At 43.7% G+C, this 21,417-nt stretch overlaps 1 protein-coding gene across 1 annotated transcript in view; it reads left to right on the top strand.

Moving 5' to 3' along the window:
* Window positions 1–21,417, top strand: part of ATP6V0A4 (ATPase H+ transporting V0 subunit a4) — an 89,917-nt gene that overhangs the window by 6,299 nt on the left and 62,201 nt on the right. The window contains exons 3-9 of the mRNA XM_029599767.1: window positions 1,196–1,274; window positions 1,530–1,627; window positions 2,382–2,507; window positions 3,391–3,488; window positions 7,264–7,390; window positions 17,444–17,526; window positions 21,318–21,411. Of these exons, the coding sequence (XP_029455627.1) occupies window positions 1,196–1,274; window positions 1,530–1,627; window positions 2,382–2,507; window positions 3,391–3,488; window positions 7,264–7,390; window positions 17,444–17,526; window positions 21,318–21,411 (705 nt within the window). The remainder of the gene's footprint in view (window positions 1–1,195; window positions 1,275–1,529; window positions 1,628–2,381; window positions 2,508–3,390; window positions 3,489–7,263; window positions 7,391–17,443; window positions 17,527–21,317; window positions 21,412–21,417) is intronic.

Raw genomic sequence — 21,417 nt, 5'->3', positions numbered from 1 at the left:
CACCCCTGGTATCAGGGTTAGGGCACTGTGTGCAGGAAGATCACAACACCCCTGGTATCAGGGTTAGGGCACTGTGTGCAGGAAGATCACAACACTCCTGGTATCAGGGATAGGGCACTGCGTGCAGGAAGATCACAACACTCCCGGTATCAGGGTTAGGGCACTGCGTGCAGGAAGATCACAACACCCCTGGTATCAGGGTTAGGGCACTGCGTGCAGGAAGATCACAACACTCCTGGTATCAGGGATAGGGCACTGCGTGCAGGAAGATCACAACACTCCCGGTATCAGGGTTAGGGCACTGCGTGCAGGAAGATCACAACACCCCTGGTATCAGGGTTAGGGCACTGTGTGCAGGAAGATCACAACACCCCTGGTATCAGGGTTAGGGCACTTTGTGCAGGAAGATCACAACACTCCTGGTATCAGGGATAGGGCACTGCGTGCAGGAAGATCACAACACTCCTGGTATTAGGGATAGGGCACTGCGTGCAGGAAGATCACAACACTCCTGGTATTAGGGATAGGGCACTGCGTGCAGGAAGATCACAACACCCCTGCTATCAGGGATAGGGCACTGCGTGCAGGAAGATCACAACACTCCCGGTATCAGGGATACGGCACTGCATGCAGGAAGATCACAACACTCCCGGTATCAGGGATAGGGCACTGCATGCAGGAAGATCACAACACTCCCGGTATCAGGGATACGGCACTGCATGCAGGAAGATCACAACACTCCCGGTATCAGGGATACGGCACTGCATGCAGGAAGATCACAACACTCCCGGTATCAGGGATACGGCACAAGTTCTAGTCACATTGACTGATCACATTACTTTTTTTGTCAAGCTACCAACTGTTTCCATTTCCCATCCCCCATATACTGTCAGTGGGAACCTTGGTAACATGAATAAATAAGAGGGCAGCCAATAGGAATACATATTCATTCCTAAACTGACCTTAACTGACCTGAAAAGTGTCAAATTGTATCATTTTCTGTTAGTGCGCGCTAACTTCCTGTTAGCGCGCACTAATCGGAAAAAACGATTTTTTAACTAAAAAATCGTGCCAAACACGATTTTCTTCTCCTGCCAGACGATTTCGATCGTTAAGACGATCGGGCACACGATTCTCATCCCTAATCTATAACATGATTAGACTACCCATGTTCAAGTTGCTCTTTTTTTTCTAGCTAAATGAAAATGTGAACAGCTTCCAAAGAAGGTTTGTAAATGAAGTAAGAAGATGTGAGGTCATGGAGAGAATTCTTCGTGAGTATTGGCTTCAGCTTTCAAAGTATTTTCGCAAAAACATATAACTGTGATAAAACTTTATACCTCTCCGCCTATTAATCTGGGAGTTTTCTAATGTGTGTGTTGGCTGAAGATTGTCCATTCACTTTTTTACAAATAGGGTACACGTTTTTGGGTAGACTACTGGTTAATCTTGTATGCGTGAATACTTTGGCCAATTTGTGTAAAGCAATCTTTGTGAATATCTGATGTATAATCATTTTCTCATTTCAGGCTTTTTGCAGACTGAGATGGAGAATGACAAAATTATGGTACAAGAACCTGAAAAACACCCTCTGACACCATTACCTCGTGAAATGATTGAATTGGAGGTATAGTCTTCACTGCTACTGGATGCAAACAACAAAGGCCATTTTTAGTTAGATGCAAAAGATGTGACAGCACCAGGCCCCTTTCCTGAAGGGACCTTGTGGTAGATGTACGATATCAGACCTCATACATGGAGAGGGCCTCATAGTGGATGCACTGCACTATGCCTAAAGATGGCCATGTAGTATGTACCAGCTGCAGGAAGGTGGTGCTGGATTGCACAATCAAACCTCATCTCTCCCCTTCACCAGTTCTTTCCCATGGCTGGGGCTATTCAATGGGTCCAACTGGTTATCAGTGAGTAGTGGTGGTGGTGGTGGGGATGGTCTATAAAAAACCCTGCATTTTACTATCAAACCAGGCCCTGTTCCACCTTAAAGACAAACCTGGAAAACAGTTTATGCATCAGTGATGAAACATAGCACAATAAACATTAATGCATTTTATGAAACATTTCTATAAGTATGACTTTGAGCGATCTCCTGACCAATAATATTTCATCATAATGGTATTCAGGATGTGCAAACTCTGCCTCTGAAACATCTCCAGTCCCTGACAGCATGAGGAACAGGAGCTAAGCTTAGGACTCAGCTACAGGTCTCCTGCATAGCAGTATACATACAGTCTTGCCACTAAGCCACTGGGCTGGCCTTTCACAGCTATTTTTAAGTTAACTTGTGACCCTATACTATCCATATTCCTTTCCATGGGAGCCATCCAGAACTGATTTATAGTTTTCCTTCTTTTCCTAAACAGACAGTTCTGGAAAAACTGGAGAGTGAATTACAAGAAGTAAATCAGAACCAGCAGACTCTGAAGCAGAACTTTCTGGAATTAACCGAACTAAAACACCTCCTGAAGAAAACCCAGGATTTCTTTGAGGTAAATTGAGCTTATTTGTTAAGCATACTTTGCTGGGACAGATGGAAGCTAGCTTTCTTAGCAGAGATGGGAAATGTCAATGTTTCCAAATTTAAGACTCATCTTTGGCAAAACCAAACCCAAAACCTGATAAGCTTATCTGGCCTCGTCGGAAATAGGTCAGATGAATGAGATTTGTGAAATTTGCATTTGTGGAATGAATCCAAAGCCTTTTTAGCTGTGCTCTGTCTTGGGAGGAAAAGTAGATCCGGTCCTGGCTTTTATTCCATGGAACACCTGGACTTGTATTCTTAATTTTATTAGGAAAATTACAAGTCTATACATGTTCTTCGCAAAAACCATTGCTTCATCTCTTGTCGTATTTATTTTGCTGTTCTGTCCTTCATTGATAGTCCATTTCACAATACAAATATTTGATCTTGTTACATTGATTATTCTGTATTAAAGAGTTAAACTTAATGAATAGAAAAAGGTTATAAAGTACAACCAAAATGAGGAATCATATTCATAACTTTTATTTGCTGTGCTTGCAGCAATGTGCTTAACCTTTCCAATCATCTTTTTTTTTTTTTAATTTTTTAAAATTTTGATGGAATATGGAGGTGACTCATGCAGAGATATCTTGGTGTCTGTAAGGAAGGTATTGATAAACCAATGGCTTTTGGTGCACATGGTCTAGAATGCACATGTTGTACTCTTCATATCTTTCTGCTTGCTCCAAGTCAACAGTTTCTGGCATGTTACAGTTTGAATGTGCCACTAACATGCTACAGGGAAGTTCTTTCCGATAAAAAAAAAAAAAATGGATTGAAATATCATTCATATTTGCATCCTGTACTGATACAATTTTTAAATAAAATTATAATTTTTTTTTTCATTCTAGGCAGAAGCTAACCTGCCTGACGATTTCTTCAATGAAGATACCACTGGTCTGTTGGAACTGAGGACTGTTCCTTCGGCTGCGGCAGCTGGGAAGCTTGGGTTAGTGCTACTTTGAGTCAATGCTGGCTCCTATCCCCAACCAGCTCTATTGTTCTATGCACTGGAATCAGAGCCAGATTAAGAAAACCTGAGGCTGATCTATTCCTGACCTCATGTCTCTTTTTATGGATATCAGTGACAGAAGTGCATCCAGAGATAACCTGTAAAGGCAAAGTAAAATGAATGAAAAATGGTTAGCATGGCGCTTTATGTAGTGTGTAATTACATGTAATGGAGGCCAGGGAGCACCCCATGCCCTAATCGCCCGTCCCTTTAATATGACAGTGACTGGGATTTAGCAAATGATATTTAGTACTTGACAATGTTATAAGAGTGTTTTTAGCATAGCAAGAACTAAATATTTTGGGGGTCCAAGTTTAACATAGGTGGGCACTGTGCTAGACCCTTGCCTCACCCCCATCCCTTGCATCATCCTTTGAAGGTCTTTACGACAGTGGCAACAAAACAGTTTCATTTCTGGCAACGCTGTATCTTCTGTTTTTTTACTGTTGTCTTGCCCTGACTGCCTCCTCCTTTCTCCCTCTCTCTGGGGCCGACGAAATAAGACCCGCGGCAAAACAGGCGCTCGTTATGTGCGCGGGTTTTGATCACCGGGCGCGGCTGCAACTGCCGCTTCCGCGGGATGTAAAAAAAAATAAATTTTGCAAATGATTTGCGTGCAGAAATCCGCGCACATACAGAAAAATGCACGTACCTAAGCGTGGTACAAGTCCTATGTAATAAGTGGCTGTATCCGCGCTCAAAACCTGTGCCGATAATCCATGCATAAAAGTGAGCGAATGATCTCCCTATTAAGTGAAAGTATGACCCTGGAAAGTATTTTTAAATATTTCCAATAACTGTGCAGCAGAAAACAGGGCAAATATTTTCATGGGTGATAATTCACAACAATCTTGCCGCTCTTCTGGTCGAGTATCTGTTCGCCCAGGGAAGCACCTACCTCGGATGCTATGAAAAATGCTTTGCTAAGCTGGCCGCTCTGAAGTCGAGATAGGCATTCAGCCAGGCGCTAATCAGGCCGCTTTGCTCTTCTGTTTGTGGCAGAAAGATCTGCAGGATCAGGTGCCCAGAAAGGCGCCTAGCTTACCTTGCCATTTGAGTGCTCAGCTAGGCGCTTAGTTGCTCACAAATCTGCACGATCGGGTGCCCAGAAAGGTGCCTAGCTAATCTTGTTGCTTAGGCGCTCTTCTGGCCGTGTATCTGGTCACTCGGGCACTGAGCTAGGTGCTCAGCTGGTTGCAAATCTCGCTGCTCAGAAGTCGAGAAAAGCGCCTAGGGAAGCACCTACCTAAGCTGGCCGTTCCGATGCCCAGAAAAGCACCTGGCTAAGCTGACCACTCAGACACCAAGGTAGGCGCTAGCAAGGTGGTTTTCCAGGACGCTCAGATGCTGACACTTAACTTGTACCCTGACCATGGCGGTAAAAAACCCGCACTAGCATTAGCGCAGCTCCCTGCATTGCCTATGATTAGCTGATCGCCTCCTTTGCATGCCATTAGCATGCATTCACGCATGAAAAACCGCAGGTCCATAAGCACGTCTGTACGCACTTTTTTCCCCCCACGCACAAAACCCGTATTACATCCCCGTATAGGGCTTTGCACGGGAAAACTGTTGTGAACCCGGGCCGTGGGAGTCCACGGCCCGGGTTCCCACCTCACCTGCTGCGTCCCTTCGCTCAGTCGCGGCGTCCTCCGCACTGCTCCGGGCCGCGGCACTTCCTCCAAGAGGGAGATGCCGCGGCACTTCCTCCAAGAGGGAGATGCCGCTGACTTCCTCCAACAAACCCCACCCCTTAGGCGCGCAATTTAAAGGGGCCATGGCAGGAAACATCGGCCCGGCCCCTAGGATGATGTCAGATGCTCAAGCCAGGATTACAGCCAGGATTACAGCTCCTTGCCTTGGCAACAGGTCTACTCATGCGAGTTACCAGTTGCTGTTCCTGATCTTGCTCTGTCGTCCTGGTGTTCCTGCTTGTTCCTAATTCCTGCTCCGTTCCTGATTCCTGCTCCATCCCTGCCTCCTTGTTCCAGTTGCTGATCCTGCTTTGGCTTGTCTCTCTGGCTCCTGACTGGCTTGTCTTCTGGTATTCCTTGTCTGTTGCCCATCCTGATTCCTGGCTTGTCTCCGGTCTCCGCTATATGCTGCCTGCCTCGACTTCCGGTCCGCCTCATCGTCTTGCTCCTCTGCTGCCTGCCACGACCTCTAGACTGACCTCGTCTTCTCTGCTCTTCCACCTGCCTCGACTCGGACTGTCCACCGGATTCCTCTTCATCCGGAGACCTCCGCCTAAGTCCTGCTGGTCCCGGCACCCAAGGCCTCAACCTGTGGGGAATGAGGGTTGGTATAGGTGAAGGTCCTATCAGGTCTCGTGGTCCTGGTCTGCCTCCCGGCTATGAGTTCCACTGCGGGCCTTCCTTCAGCGGATCTTCTATACACTCTAGCCGGCTCAAGGGTCCACATCCATAACAAAAACGCATGTACAAACACACGCACGTGCATGCACAAACCCGCGGCAGCTTTGGCGCACCTTATTACATCGGCCCCTGTCTGTGGTTATGGCATTTAAGCTGCTGAAGGGCAGTTATGTAGATCTGCTTCCACCTGGCCCATTCATTCCTGAACTTACAAGGTGCTGAGAGGAGGAGGGGGTGATTACCTGCCAAAAGCAAGCAAATAGACTTTGGTGGTATGCTTTTACAGGGCTAGCCCAGGGGCAGTGGTGTTTCCCTGTTCAAATTAGCCTCCTTAAAAAGTACAGGGGATCATGGACTGACAAGGATTCCTCTGCCTTCAGGCCCTCTAACTGCTGTACCTTTAAGGCTGGCTCAGATGTGACACGACCCTGCTGCTAAGGGATAGGGGCTTCCTCGGAATGCAAGCGGGCAGAGGTCCCCTGAGGCCCACCTGCAGCTGCACCCCTAGTTGTCAGTACAAGTGTTCATTGCCTCCAAGCCAGAAATTTGTGGGCCTAGTTCTTTGGTCTTCAATTATATTCTTGTGAAGCAAGCAGGTTATTTTCATGGACCAAAAGTATATTTATTTCCTAAGTGCACACATTTACTAGCCAGTACCAATGTGAAAATTCAGCAGATATGCTATGAGTGTTTTTGTATTTGCCTGAAAAGAAATCTCTAAAGTAAAGGCCTAATTAGCTAGTGCTTGTTGGCCTTTGACAGCTGGCAGGTTATTAAATTAAAAAATATTGTTGGACCAACCTAGTGGCTCATTGCTACCATGCAGAAGACCTGGGTTTGATTCTTGGGTCAGCTCTTCTGCTTCCCAGGCCAGCTGTAGTGGGAAATTCTGCAGCAGCAGCAGCAGCAGTGCTCACAGCATTTGGGGGAAGAGTCCCGGTCATTGAACAACAGTGACACCTAGTGGTTGGATTTGGGGTTTCAGATTACCGGGATTCAGAAGGAACAGTAGTAAATGGCCCTGGCTGAGGACTGTCACTGTGATGACCAGACTGGGTGAGTTTGGAAGAGTTATCCAATAGGGGGGGAAAATATCCCCATGTGATTGTGAATGATATCTTATGGTATCAGATTCTTGGCCCAGTTCCTGTTAAGATGGAAGCCCAAAGGAGCAGCTGAACATTTTTATTTTTTACTTCTTGAGAAAATATATGTGAAATGGAGCTTCTACTTTTATGATGCATGTGGAAACGTGACACCTGTTCTCTTTCAGTGTTGTCTATTTCCAGTTACTAATATCGGGCAGTACTTATTGTGCCACTGTTTTCTCTACCCAGATTCACAGCTGGTGTGATTGGGAGGGAGAGGATGCCTTCCTTTGAGCGTTTACTGTGGAGGGTCTGCCGAGGAAACATTTACCTTAAGTACAGTGAGCTGGACACAGTTCTCGAGGATCCTATCACGGTAGGCGTAATATCCTGTCCATGCTTCAGTTAAACTCGACATGCAGTGGGACCGTACGATATTCCACAGAGCTATGTTTCAGAAAATGTCTCTTATAATCAATCTTTTATGTAATTTTTCAATATTTTTTCCCTGTTTGATTTCTGATAACATGACTAGCTAAGAGGCCCTTTCCTTTTTCATCTGGTTCTTCTAGCGATGTCACTTTTCAGTGTCTAATGAAAACAAAACAATTCAGCACATCATAGGGGAAGGGAAGAAGCAGCAATCTCTAAATAGGAAAGAGACTTGAGAGTCATAATCTCCAATACCCTCAAGGTAGCCAGTTAGTGTTTAAAATCATGAGAGGTCTAGAACGGATAGATGTGAATCAGTTATTTACTCTTTCGGATAATAGAAAGACTAGGGGGCACTCCATGAAGTTAGCATGTGGCACATTTAAAACTAATCGGAGAAAGTTCTTTTTCACTCAATGCACAATTAAACTCTGGAATTTGTTGCCAGAGGATGTGATTAGGGCAGTTAGTTTAGCTGTGTTTAAAAAAACGATTGGATAAGTTCTTGGAGGAGAAGTCCATTACCTGCTATTAATTAAGTTGACTTAGAAAATAGCCACTGCTATTACTAGCAACGGTAACATGGAATAGACTTAGTTTGTGGGTACTTGCCAGGTTCTTATGACCTGAATTGGAAACAGGATGCTGGGCTTGATGGACCCTTGGTTTGACCCAGCATGGCATGTTCTTATGTTCTTAAGTATAACAAAGCAGGTGAAATAACTAATGGTTTACTTGGGTGCATAAAGAGAAGCATCACTAGTGGAAAGAGGAGAAGTAGCATTGCGTCTCTGTGGGTCTGTGGTGCAACCCCCCCCCCCCCCTTAAGTACTGTGCTCCATTCTAGAGGCCACATCTACCAGAAGATATGGACAAATTAGAGACAATTCAAACTTGTGCACTATGTACTCTCTCAGCAACACACAGAAAGACTGAAGAAGCAAAAGATGTACTCACTAGAAGACAGAAAGGAGAAAGATCACCCAAAGATTCAATCGTCTAGTAGGCTTCAATAAAGTACTAGAAGGAAGTATAAAGGGATCATCTTATGAAGCTAAAAAGAACCTAAGAAAATACTTTTTTCTCTGAGTGGTGGACATCTGAAACAGACTTCCAGTAGAGGTAGTGGCACTGAAAAACAGTGGCAGAATTCAAGTATGCCTGGTATAGACACAAAGGGACTTTAGTTGTGGGGGGAGGAGGACGAGAGAAGACTATGGATTGAATTAACAAAACCAAGGGCATTGTTAGGTGCTTCAAAGATCTGGGGAACAGGCCCATATGTCCTTTCCTGTCCCCCCAAGCCCCAGGGATGCCCACTTTTCCACAAATCAGAACTGGACACTTGAAAACTGGGGGGTGAGGGGAAACCTGATCACTTGACCTTCCCCTCATTTGCATAAATTTGCTACCACTGCCCCTCATTCAGCCTCCTCTCTTGTCTCCTCTCTCTGTTCCTTCTATTCTAGCATCTCTAGGAGATAGGCAATGAACAATCAAAGAAACAAAGAAAAATCAAAAGCCCAGAAAAAAGGGTTTACAGTGGCTCAGGTAGGATAAGACTTGTGACCCAAAGACACCCATTCTTCACAATTGTGCAGCCCACAGGTCCACCCTCACTTACATAGAGCATACAAGATCCCAAGAACAACTGGATTACAGTAGGCTCTGGTAGAGTAAGACCTGTAATGCGGAGACATACGCTCTCTCAAGTGATACAAGTACAAAATGCCTTCTCTGTATTAGATAATGAAGAAGCTCTTGCGGTAGAGATTGAAATGGTATCTGAAAAAAAAAAGAAGAACCCTAAATGCATGCAAAATTCCATAATACAATCAATAACCATAAGAAAAAGCTCATTGGCTGGGTGACTCAGTCATCAGAGGCACTAATTTGGGAACTCTTTTCGAGGGAAACATTACAATTAAAAGCCTTCCAGGATCATCTGCCGGTAGAAATGCTATTCAAGTAGTCAAGGCGATCAAAGAAGAAAGCAAAGACTCTAAAGTTGATATTATCATCCATCTGGGAACCAACGACCTTGCTAGAAACAGCATCCAAGTGGTACAGAGAGATTTCCAGTCTCTGGTGAAGCAGATTATTCACATGGTGAAGACTATTGCCTTTTTAGAAATGTTACCTGTTCATGGAAAGGGGAAATAGAGGCTAAGCCATATAGATAACTTCAATGCATGGCTCAAGGAACAAAGTTTTGGACTTATTAGAGGATGGGGTTGTGTATGGAATAGCAAAAGGCTGTGTCAAAGATGGCTTACATTTGTCTGTCCCACAAAGCAGACCGGAACACGGTCTGTCGAAGCTAGAAGGCAAAACAGAAGCAAGACAGACCAGTCGCCTTAGCTTGAAGATATTTATTTGCACATATATTTAAACAGAGCCCAACTCTGGCTGAATTTCGCACATAGCTGCGCCAGGGGTTTGTTTTTAAAACTGTTGTACCTTTTTATAAGGTATTGGTATGAATCAATTTTGCTAGATGCGCTTTCTGATCTTTTTAAAAATTACTAGATAGGGTTCCGGCAAGAGATACTCGCTGTTGTGCAAAATCTTTTGAACAGCAATGTTGTACACAGCACACCATTTGAAGTTTGATCTTGCCGGAACCCTATCTAGAAATTTTTAAAAAGATCAGAAATTGCATCTAGAAAAATTGATTCAAACTAATACCTTAAAAAAAGGTACAACATTTTTAAAAACAACCCCTTGATGCAGCTGCTGTACAAAACTCGGCCAGAGTTGCGCTCTGTTTAAATATATGTGCAAATAAATATCTTCAAGCTAAGGTGACTGGTCTGTCTTGCTTCTGTTTTGCCTTTTTACATCTGTTTGTGACAGGAAAAAGGATTCTAAGAGATAAATTCAAATCCTATGCCATAAGGCATTTAAACTAGGCAATGAGGGTGGGCAATAAAATCTCAGACCTCCTATTAATAGGAGAATTGAAACTCTTGAAAACAATGCCAAGCGTTTAAATTTAAGATTTTTAAACTTCCCCAGGTTAATTGGAAAAGTTCCATTAGTTACCTTGAAAAAGTTTCTTAATGAAAACCTTGGCTTTGTTAGTGAAGAGCTGTTGTTATAGCTATTTTCTGCCTAAACCTAGAAATGAAATACCGAATGGATCAGATCAGATGTTTCAGGGTGATCTAACAAATTTTCTTGAAGATTCTTCAGCACAGGTGATTGATAGGGGAACTTTATTAACATCCTTTTCATCAATAAATGATATTAATTTGATAATGAAAAAGTATTTCAGTAAATACCCCATCAATCACCTGGGGAAATTAGTCAAAGTGTTCCCTGATCTAGCAGTATCCATGCAACGAAGGCGAAAAGCCTTTTTGACTTTTTGTCCAGAAGTTATTGCACTGGGCTTCTCTTTTACACTGAGATTTCTCTGTAAGTGTTTAATTAAAAAGCAAGAGGAACTTTATATATTTTTCATGCCAGATCAGTTAAAAGGTTTCCTGGAACAGCGGAAGTTAACAACTTCATCCCCAGTGTCTAACATATAATTTAATTATTTAGAAATGCAAGTTCTATGCAAAAATTTGATTAGTGGAATATTGTTGTAATAATCTCCCATGATTTCTGTGCTCACAAAATCCTCTCATAGTTGATTTGATATGATAATGGTTAGATAAAATAATTATAATATACTAAGGAGTATTAGGAAATATTTTGTTTTGAGGTAATTTCATTTTATCAACCATGTATTTCTTTACTTTTAAATCATATGGTGTGTGATTTATCAGAAAATATATAAATAAAGAATTAAAAAAAAAAAAATCCCAGACCTGCAAGCCCTAATGGTGGAGGCGGACTTGGACATTGTTGCTGTCACGAAGACATGGTTTACGGAATCTCATGATTGGGATATGGCCATACCAGGCTATAACTTGTTAAGAAAGGGCAGAGAGAAAATAAAAGGGGGAGGAGTAGCTATTAGGGATATATATATATATATACACATATATATATGCAACGAGTATTGCAAAATGGCGCCAACCGTATGGCCATATTGCCGTACTGCAAAATGGTGCCGGCCGTATGGCTGGCGCCATTTTGCATTACGGCAACACGATTCGAGTGCAGGAGGTCGTTCCTGGACCCCCGCTGGACTTTTTGGCAAGTCTTGTGGGGGTCAGGAGGCCCCCCCAAGCTGGTCAAAAGTCCCTGGGGGTCCAGCGGGGGTCCGGGAGCGATCTCCTACGCTCGTGGCGTCGGGGGACAGGAACCAAAATGGCGCTGGCGCTACCTTTGCCCTGTCATATGACAGCGCAAAGGTAGCGCCGGCGCCATTTCTATCAACGCACCCGTGGCCCGAGAGTGGAACATCATACCGGGACCCCCCCACTGGACCCCAGGTAATTTAAGACATTTTGGGGGGGTTCGGGAGGGTGGGGGATTTATTTTAAAAGGGTCGGGGTGGGTTTTAGGGTTGTTTTAGAGTGCCCGAGAGTGGAAGATCACACCGGGACCCCCCCACTAGACCCCAGGTAATTTAAGACATTTTGGGGGGGTTCGGGAGGGTGGGGGATTTATTTTAAAGGGTTGGGGTGGGTTTTAGGGTTGTTTTAGTGTGCCGGTTTTCCCGCCCTCCCCCGATTTACGATTTACACGATATTTAAAAAAACAAAACTGCGACGATCCGATTCCCTCCCCCCCCAGCCGAAATCGATTGTTAAGACGATCGATCACACGATTCACATCTCTAGTAGCTATTTCAAAAACAATATCCAAGCAACTGAGCTACAAGGAAGAATGGGGTAAAGAAGAAGCATTATAGGCCATCCTAAAAAAAGATGATGGTGCATCCAATTTTACTGGAATGATTTACAGGCCTCTAAATCAAACGGAAGAACTAGACATAGATCTGGTTGAAGACATCCTAAAGGTGGGAAAGGAGGGGGAAGTGGTGATTGATGGAGATTTTAATCTGCCAGATGTAGACTGGAAAATCCTTTCTGCAGAATCTAACAGAAACAGAGAGAGAGAAAGTAGATGCCCTGCAAGGGGCTCTGTTCAAACAAATGGTAATGAAACCTACGAAGGAGAGAGATGTACTTGATTTAGTGCTCACTAATGGGGATAATGTCTCTAATGTCTGGGTGGGTGCCCACCTCAGCACCAGTGATCATCAAATGGTATGATTTGATATCATAAATAGGATATGGAGAATGCACATGAAGACCAGAGTTTTGCATTTCAAAAATGCAGATTTTGTTGAAATGGGGAAGTACCTGGAGGGAGTACTAGAAGACTGGGAGAAAATGAGAGAGGTGGAACAACAGTGGGCCAAATTAAAAGGAGCAATTACAAAGGCAACTAATCTACATGTTAGAAAAGTAAACAAAAGCAAGAAAAATACGACACCTATCTGGTTCTCAAAGGAGGTGGCTGATAAAATAAAAGCAAAAAGAACAGCATTCAAGAAATATAAAGGATCCAAAAGGGAGGAACACAAGGAAAAATACCTGGAGAAACTGAGGGAGATGAAGAAAGTAATCAAGAAAGCAAAAAATCAAGCGGAAGAAAGGATTGCCAAAGAGGTAAAGAGAGGTGACAAAGCTTTTTTTAGATACATCAGACAAAAGTCCAATATAGCATAATGAAATTTTGGATAGAGATGAAGAAATGGCAGAAATATTAAACAAATACTTCAGTTCGGTGTTCACTAAAGAGGACCCTGGAGAGGTACCATAGCTAGTTAACAAGAAAATGGAGGGTGGTGAGAGAGATGAAACTCCATTTGCAGAACTCCATTTACAGAAGAGAATGTATGGGAAGAGCTAGGAAAACTGAACGTGGACAAAGCCATGGGGCCTGATGAGGTTCATCCCAGGATACTGAGGGAGCTCAGAGATGTGCTGGCGGATCCACTGCATGATCTGTTCAATAGATCCCTGGAAACAGGTGTGGTGCCAAGTAATTGGAGAAGAGCTGTGGTGGTCCTGCTTCACAAGAGTGGGAGCAGAGAGGAGGCTGGAAACTACAGGTCGGTTAGCCTCACTTCGGTGGTGGGAAAAATAATGGAGATGATGATGAAGGAAAGAATAGAAAATTGCTGGACCAGAGGCAGCATGGATTCACCAGAGGAAGGTCCTGTCAGACAAATCTGATTGACTTTTTTGATTGGGTGACTAAGGAATTGGATTGAGGAAGAGCGCTGTTTGTGATCTACTTGGATTTCAGCAAAGCTTTTGATATGGTCCTGCATAGGAGGCTTGTGAATAAAATGAGAAGCTTGGGAGTAATCGCCAAGGTGGTGGCCTGGATTACAAATTGGTTGATGGGTAGAAGATAGCATGTGATGGTAAATGGAAACTACTCTGAAGAGAGAGCGGTGTTAAGCAGAGTTAACAAGAAAATGGAGGGTGGTGAGATAGACGAAACTCCATTTACAGAAGAGAATGTATGGGAAGAGCTAGGAAAACTGAACATGGACAAAGCCGTGGGGCCTGATGAGGTTCATCCCAGGATACTGAGGGAGCTCAGTATCTTGGGTAATTGCCAGGTTCTTGTGGCCTGGTTTGGCCTCTGTTGGAAACAGGATACTGGGCTTGATGGACCCTTGGTCTGACCCAGCATGGCAATTTCTTATGTTCTTATGAGTGCTGCAAGGATCAGTGTTGGGACCGGTCCTGTTCAATATCTTTGTGAGCGACATTGCGGAAGGGATAGAAGGTAAAGTTGGTCTTTTTTTGGATGATACTAAGATCTGTAACAGAGTGGACATGCCAGAAGGAGTAGAGAGAATGAGACGTGATTTAAGGAAGCTTGAACAGTGGTCAAAGATATGGCAGCTGGGATTCAATGCCAAGAAGTGAAGAGTCATGCATCTGGGGTGTGATAATCCAAAAGAGCTGTACGTCTTGGGGGGTTAAGGGCTGTTGTGCATGGAGCAGGAGAGAGACCTTGGGGTGATAGTGTCTAGCAATCTGAAGACGGCGAAGCAATTTGACAAGGTGATAGCTAAAGCCAGAAGAATGCTGGGCTGCATAGAGAGAGGAATAACCAGTAAGAAAAAGGAAGTGATAGTACCTTTGTATAGGTCCTTGGTGAGGACTCACCTGGAGTATTGTGCTCAGTTCTAGAGACTGTATCTCAAAAAGGATAGAGACAGGATGGAGGCAGTCCAGAGAAGGGCAACAAAAATGGTGAGGGACTCCATCAAATGACTTAAGAGGAGAGGTTGAAGGACTTAAATATGTATACCTTGGAGTAGAGGAGATGCAGGGGAGAGATGATACAGACCTTCAGATACCTGAAAGATTTTAATGATGCACAATCGACAAACCTTTTCCATTGGAAATAAATCAGTAGAACTAGGGGTCACGTAATGAAGCTCCAGGAAGGACGACTCAGATCCAACATCAGGAAATATTTCTTCATGGAGAGGCTGGCGGATGCCTGGAATGCCCTTCCGGAGGAGGTGGTGACAGGGGCGGATTGGCCTATGGGCCGGTCACTCTAGTCACGCGGTCTGCTGGTCATCATTGGGAATCCGCCCCTGGGTGGTGAAGACAAAAATGGTGAAAGATTTCAAAGGGGCATGGGATAAACACTGTGGATTCCTAAATGCTAGAGGATGAAGAAAAGAGTGCATGGGAGTAAATTACTGGTGTATCCTTAACCAATAAGTCTTCATACTGTTGATGCAACTCCATTATTGCTCTCTGTTTTTATGGCAGGGGGAAATGAGGAAAAGGGAAATTAGATTCAGACCGTAACCAGCAAGGACATTGGATTTTACAGTCTGGAAAAACAAATAAGCATGGGGGGAAAACAAATAAGCATGGGGGTAACTTGCTGCTGTGGCGGTTGCTACACTTAGCCAACATGCCTGATACTTTGGATGCAACTCCAACATTGCTCTCTGCTTCAACAGCAAGAGGTAACAGGGAATTGGTCTCCGACAGCAACCAACAAGGGCCCTGACTTTGATGGTTTGGGAAACTAAGTAAGGGGGTGACTTGTATGGCGCAGCAGATGCTACCATAAGCTTGCTGGGCAGACTGGATGGACCATTTGGTCCTTTTCTGCCATCATTTTCTATGTTTCTTTGTTTCTAATCTAGCAATGGATCAAAAGAACCAACAGGATCATCAATGATGAGTGATGCACTCATGAATCAATCTGAAACATCATGAGAATGACTGAGCATAATCTGCATAGATGCATGCATGCCATTTATGTGTACCCATAATATACGCATGTATGCCATTCATTATGTGCACTGCATACATGTGTATATTATGGGTACATTGCTCGTTTTTCTAATGCTATGGAAATATTATGAGTGCATCAAACATCCACACTCATAAGAACTTAAAAAGATAGAATTTGCCATACTGGGTCAGATCAAGGGTCCATCAAGCCCAGTATCCTGTTTCCAACAGTGGCCAATCCAGGTCACAAGTACCCGGCAAGATCTCAAACAGTAAATCAATCTCATGCTGCAATTGCAATTGTTAAGTAATGGCTATTTCTTCCTTTTTTTAAATCCAGCTACACTAACTGCCTTATCCACATCCTCTGGCAATGAATTCCCGAGCTTAATTGAATGAAAAAGAATTTTCTCTGATTTGTTTTGAATGTGCTACTTACTAACTTAATGGAATGCCCCCCTAGTTACCTTAAAGTGCTTCCAGCAGCTGGCTAAAGGTCCCAGGCACAGCACACAGCCACATACATATATAGCCTTTGGGTTACAGTATTGTAGACATTTACAAATTCTGCTGTCTTTAATATTGATACTGAAAACAAATTGACATTTGACACTGAAAAAATTGGTGTGTCTTTAAATAATTTTAATACATTAAATAAATGGCCGCACAAACTTTCTCCTCACATGCACATACACACACACACACATGTTAATTTACTCATACAGGCCCACACATTCTCTCTCTTTCCCATATGCACTTTCTCATACACATACTATCACCCCCTCCCCCCATATATATTCTTACACGCTCTTTCTCTCACACATGCACACGCATTCTCATTCTCTCACGCTCTGGAATGTGCAGGCCGCAGCCTTATCTTTGGGCCCGAACAGCATCTCACATGCATACATGCTCTCATACACTCACAGATATGATCTCAAACAAGCTCTTTCTCTCTCTCTCTCTCTCACACACACACATGCTCTCTCTCTCCCCAGTATATGCAGGGTCTAGACAGAAGCAGCATCAGCCTCCTCTCTTTGGCCATGCAGCCCAGCCGATGTGGCAGCCTCCTATCTTTGACTGCATGAGCTGGCTGTCATGGCAGCCTGCTCTCTTTAGCTGAGCAGATCGGGCTGGATGTGGCAGCCTCCTCTCTTCGGCTGCACAGCCCAGCCAACACGGCAGCTTCCCCTTGGTTTTTGCTGCAGTCCCAGCCAAGGCGACAATCACCTCTCTTAGGTGGGAGTAGGCATCCAGCATAGCGCAGGTGGCCTTGACTCTCTCTGACCATCCCTGACACCAAAGAAGCAACAATTGATGGGGGTAGTGCTGCCCACAATGGCAGCCTGCTGGCAGGATAAACTGGAATTTAAAAAAAAAAAAATTAGCATTGCCGCTGAGACTCTGAACATGGGCCCTGTGTGCCTGGTGCTAATGATGCCCTTGAACAAAACACAGTAGGCAGGCAGAAATGGAAGGCTGGTTGGATCATGTTGTGCTTATTTACTGATAATATCTACATTTCCATAGCAGAGGCAGGAAACTGTCTAAATTACCTTTTAAGCAGTGGTAGAAGCAGCAGAAATTCAAATTAAAGAAATTAATACATCAGATTACTGAATCCCTATGGTTTAGCTTTCTTTCTAACCCAATGTCTTATGGCGGGCCCTTGGTCTCCTGCAATTTCCGGTCCGAAGGACCAAATTGTTTAAAAACAAAAGGTTAAGGATAGGTGATGCGCTTTACCTAGGTATTTACAGAAGCTGTAAGTTTAGTCATAAATTCTTGTTGCCGATCTCCAGAAAGAAGAGGTGAAGAAGAACGTCTTCATTATATTCTATCAAGGAGACCAGCTTAAACAGAAAATCAAGAAGATCTGCGATGGGTAAGCGAGGAGATTCAAGCTCGGGAATGGCAGACATTTTGATGACCATTTTTGAAAGGCGTTTACATGGGTTAAAACTTCAAGTCAAATGACTAAAGCTATAAATACATACCCTTACAGCCATGAGATTACTAAAGCTATAAATACAAACCCTTACAGCCAGGAGATGTGCCGCTTTTGAAATCTTCCCAGCCTCTAAGCAGCTGAAAGTCTGCCCGCTGTTCCATGACGCCTATATTTTTATCTTATTTTAGGGGAAGTGTTTTTGGGGGGAGAGTAAGAGGGGGATGTTCTGTTTAGGATCGGAAAATAATGCACGTAGATTGTATTTTCAAATCTACACGTAGTTATTTTCCAGAGAAAATCTACCCACACAAAGAGCAGGTGCAAAGCCCGCCAAGTACTTTGTGCCATGGAAATTAGGTACACGTTGCCCTTTTTTTTTTTCTGTACGACTAACAGATCTGTAAGTGCCATAACTGGTCATCAGTTGCTGGGATCATTCCCGCCGGTGAAGCCAGTTTGTAACATTGACCATCAGAGCCTTGTCAAGCTCTTTGACTAGTGATGGCATCAGTTTTATAGGCCAAGGCGCCTGTGCGATGTAAAGAAAAGCCATCCTGTCTAACATGGTGAAATTTCTGCCTGATTGGGCAATCCCATTTTTTAAATCACTTTATTTCATAATGTCGAGACAGCATTAACAGAATTATAAGCAATCCCGTGTTTTGAACATAAGCAGCTATGCACTTCCTTTGAACATTCTGTTACTTCTGGCAGCTGTGAGAACAGTGTGTGATGTCTGTGGGTTCCCTCCTCCTCTTTGCACAAAAGGGGGCGGGGCCAGCTGACATCACTAGAACAGCGGGCACAGGCACAGACTGGATGCTTCCATCAGGAGAAGCACGGCTGATTGTTAGAACACCACTTGTGTCTAAAAGTTCCCGTCCAGCCAGGGCTAGGGCCTTCATCCTTATTTCATCATGAAGGCTGTCTTTTTAATAGTACTTGACATTCCAGACCTTAAATAAAAAGAAAAGAAAACAAAAATCATAATATTGAGTTGGTTTCTCAGTTTTGAAACTTCGGTATATTTAATAATGTTCAGAAGGTTGCTTGTTTTCTTATAAATTTTAATAAAAAAAAAAAAGGTTGGGAAATGAGTATGTACTGTCATTATCCCAGATTGTTATGCAAATTGCTTGAAGTGGACATACAAGTCTAGCATTAACAGATAATCTCTAGTGGGCTGTGAACCAGGAAAGCCAGGGTTCAAATACCACTGCGGGCTTCTTGTAACCTTGGGCAAATCTTGTCACTTTCCCTTATTTCAGGTATAAATTCACAAGCTGATGCAATAATCTGTGTGCTAAGAAAGTGTGCGCTAGATTTCAGCTCACAGTTGTAATGCACAGATACAATTTTTTTTAACCCCCCAATGTAGCAAAATAATGTTTTGTTAATGCATTGGGGGGTTTAGAAAAAAAGCACATTGACTACAAAATGTGCATTTGTAAAATGCCAGATGCACATTTTAACTTGAGAAGTGAGGGGGAGGGGAGGTGGGATTCACATGCAAAAAGAAAATTTTTTTCTTATCTGGCTATCTGGCCACAGTTAACCATGCCACTTAGCTGGATAAATATGGGACTTATCTGGCTATCTGGCCAACAGGCAAAACGTCTTTTCTTTTCGCTTTTTTCTGGTTTTCTGTGCCAGCACAGCAACACTGGAAACTTTAGTTCATCTGCAACAGGAGTAAAGTTTCCAGCGTTAACAGAACCTTCTTAGGGCCGGAGCACCTCTCTGTATTGGGGAGAACTGCTTAATGCCCTCATTTGCATGGGGTTTCCATGCAATGGCACTAAGCAGTACACACTGTTTTCAACGTGCATTTATGCAGGTAAATAGCAATGCAGATTGGCTGTCTGAAAATTGCCCTTCTTCAGTGTGACTAAAATTGCCCGCACAGTATTTTCAAATCTACCTGTGTTATTTTCCATGAAAAAAAGCACCTCCAGAAAAAGCAGGTGCAAATGAAAGTGCACATATCAAATGTCAGAATGAAAGTACACATGTGCCTTTGCTTTGAAAATTGGTGCAAAGTCTGCAGGTAAAACGTACCCACGGACTTTGTCCTGACGCGGACAGTTTGAAAATTGCAACCCCCCCCCCCACACAAATACATATACTAAAAACTCCAAGACTCCTAAAGGTAAAACATGCAGTGTGCAAATACTATTTTCTTTGGAAGGAAGGGAGGAAGTTATGATTTATTATTATCTTAATAGTTTCACTTTTTTTCTGTGCTTTGCCCTTGGAGGGAGGTGGAGTTTGTGGCTGAAAAAAATATGATTTTCCTCTTTTGCCTCATATCTTACAAGCATCCAGAGGCCAATATTTAGTAGGGATGTGAATCGTTTTTTGACGATTTAAAATATCGTCCGATATTTTTTAAATCGTCAAAAATCGTTAAAGAGTGTGATACAATAGAAATTCCCCTGATTTATCGTGAAAAATCGTTAATCGGGTTTGTGTCCACTAACGGGAGTTATTTGGGGGGAGGGCGGGAAATCCGGCACACCAAAACAACCCCTAAACCCACCCCGACCCTTTAAAACTAATCCCTTACCTTCCCCCACCCTCCCAAACCCCCCCCCCCGGCCATCCAGTGCTCCTACCATGTGGCAGGGGCCGGCCAATGGCACGGATACCCTGTCACATGGTAAGGGCAAAGGGCCATCGGCGCCATTTTTATTAGCGCAGCCGACGGCCGACAGCCCGAGAGCGGGAGATTGCTCCCCGCGCCCCCACTGGACCACCAGGTAATTTTAAAAAGTTTTTTGGGGGGTCGGGAGGGTGGGGGAGGCTAAGGGGTCAGTTTTAAAGGGTCAGGGTGGGTTTTTTGTTTATCGGATCAGGTGCAGCCGATAAACAAAAAACCAATCGGGCTGGACGATAAAAATTATAAGATTTGAACCGGAACCGAACCGATTCCGGTTCCGATTCACATCTCTAATATTTAGTGCTACTTAACCAGATAACTAGGGTCTTACCCAGCTAAGTGGCAGTCGCTGAATATCCAGCTATGTTCAACAGCCACCACTTCGCCAAATAAGTATTTATCTGGCTAAATAGATAGCCAGATATCTTGGGGGCAGACAATGGGCAGACCGAGGCAGGGCAACGTATCCAGTTATCTTATCCAGATAAATGCCTATACATCATCCGGTTACGTTAAATGAATAAGCTAGACTTGCTCAATTGCAGGCTAAAGTTATCCGGATATAACTAGAACTTATCTGGTTATATTCATCAGCTTAGATATACTGCTGAACATCTAAGTTATCCGGATAAATGATATCTGGATAACTTAGATAACCGGATATCTTTGAATATGGAACCCCCAGTGTTTAATAATTAGGTCTTTTTACACAATCACCACTTTGGTCACCTTACTGATAAAACGAGACCACATTGCTCTTGGCCAGAGTCAAGCAGCCTTGTTAGGCCTTGATCCATTCGCTTTCAGAATGACCTTATTTTCCAACCTTGGAGCACAGGAAGATTCCCACTCAACTTCAAATACATGTGCAGGGCCTGGATTACAGGACAGCATGTGTGCAAACAAGTGATTTTTAAATAAATCGGCGGCTTGTTTTAAATAATCCAAGGGAAAGGCCTGGTTTACTAAGGGCTTAGTAAGTCATGCCCCCAGGTCTTCACTGTAGAACTCAGCATTGCAGGCCATACAGCAAAACTGATGTGGATTCCAACCTTATTTCCAATAGATTTCGTGCTACGGTTTACCCATGTCCTGAGTCAGCCACTGAACGGCGTGAGATGGCTGCGGGAGTGAATACCAGGATAGAGGATTTAAACACAGTAAGG

Source organism: Rhinatrema bivittatum, chromosome 4, assembly GCF_901001135.1.
Source record: "Rhinatrema bivittatum chromosome 4, aRhiBiv1.1, whole genome shotgun sequence".
NCBI lineage: Eukaryota > Metazoa > Chordata > Amphibia > Gymnophiona > Rhinatrematidae > Rhinatrema > Rhinatrema bivittatum.
The sequence above is the reverse complement of the archived record's forward strand: the minus strand, read 5'-3'. Positions and strand labels throughout refer to the sequence as shown.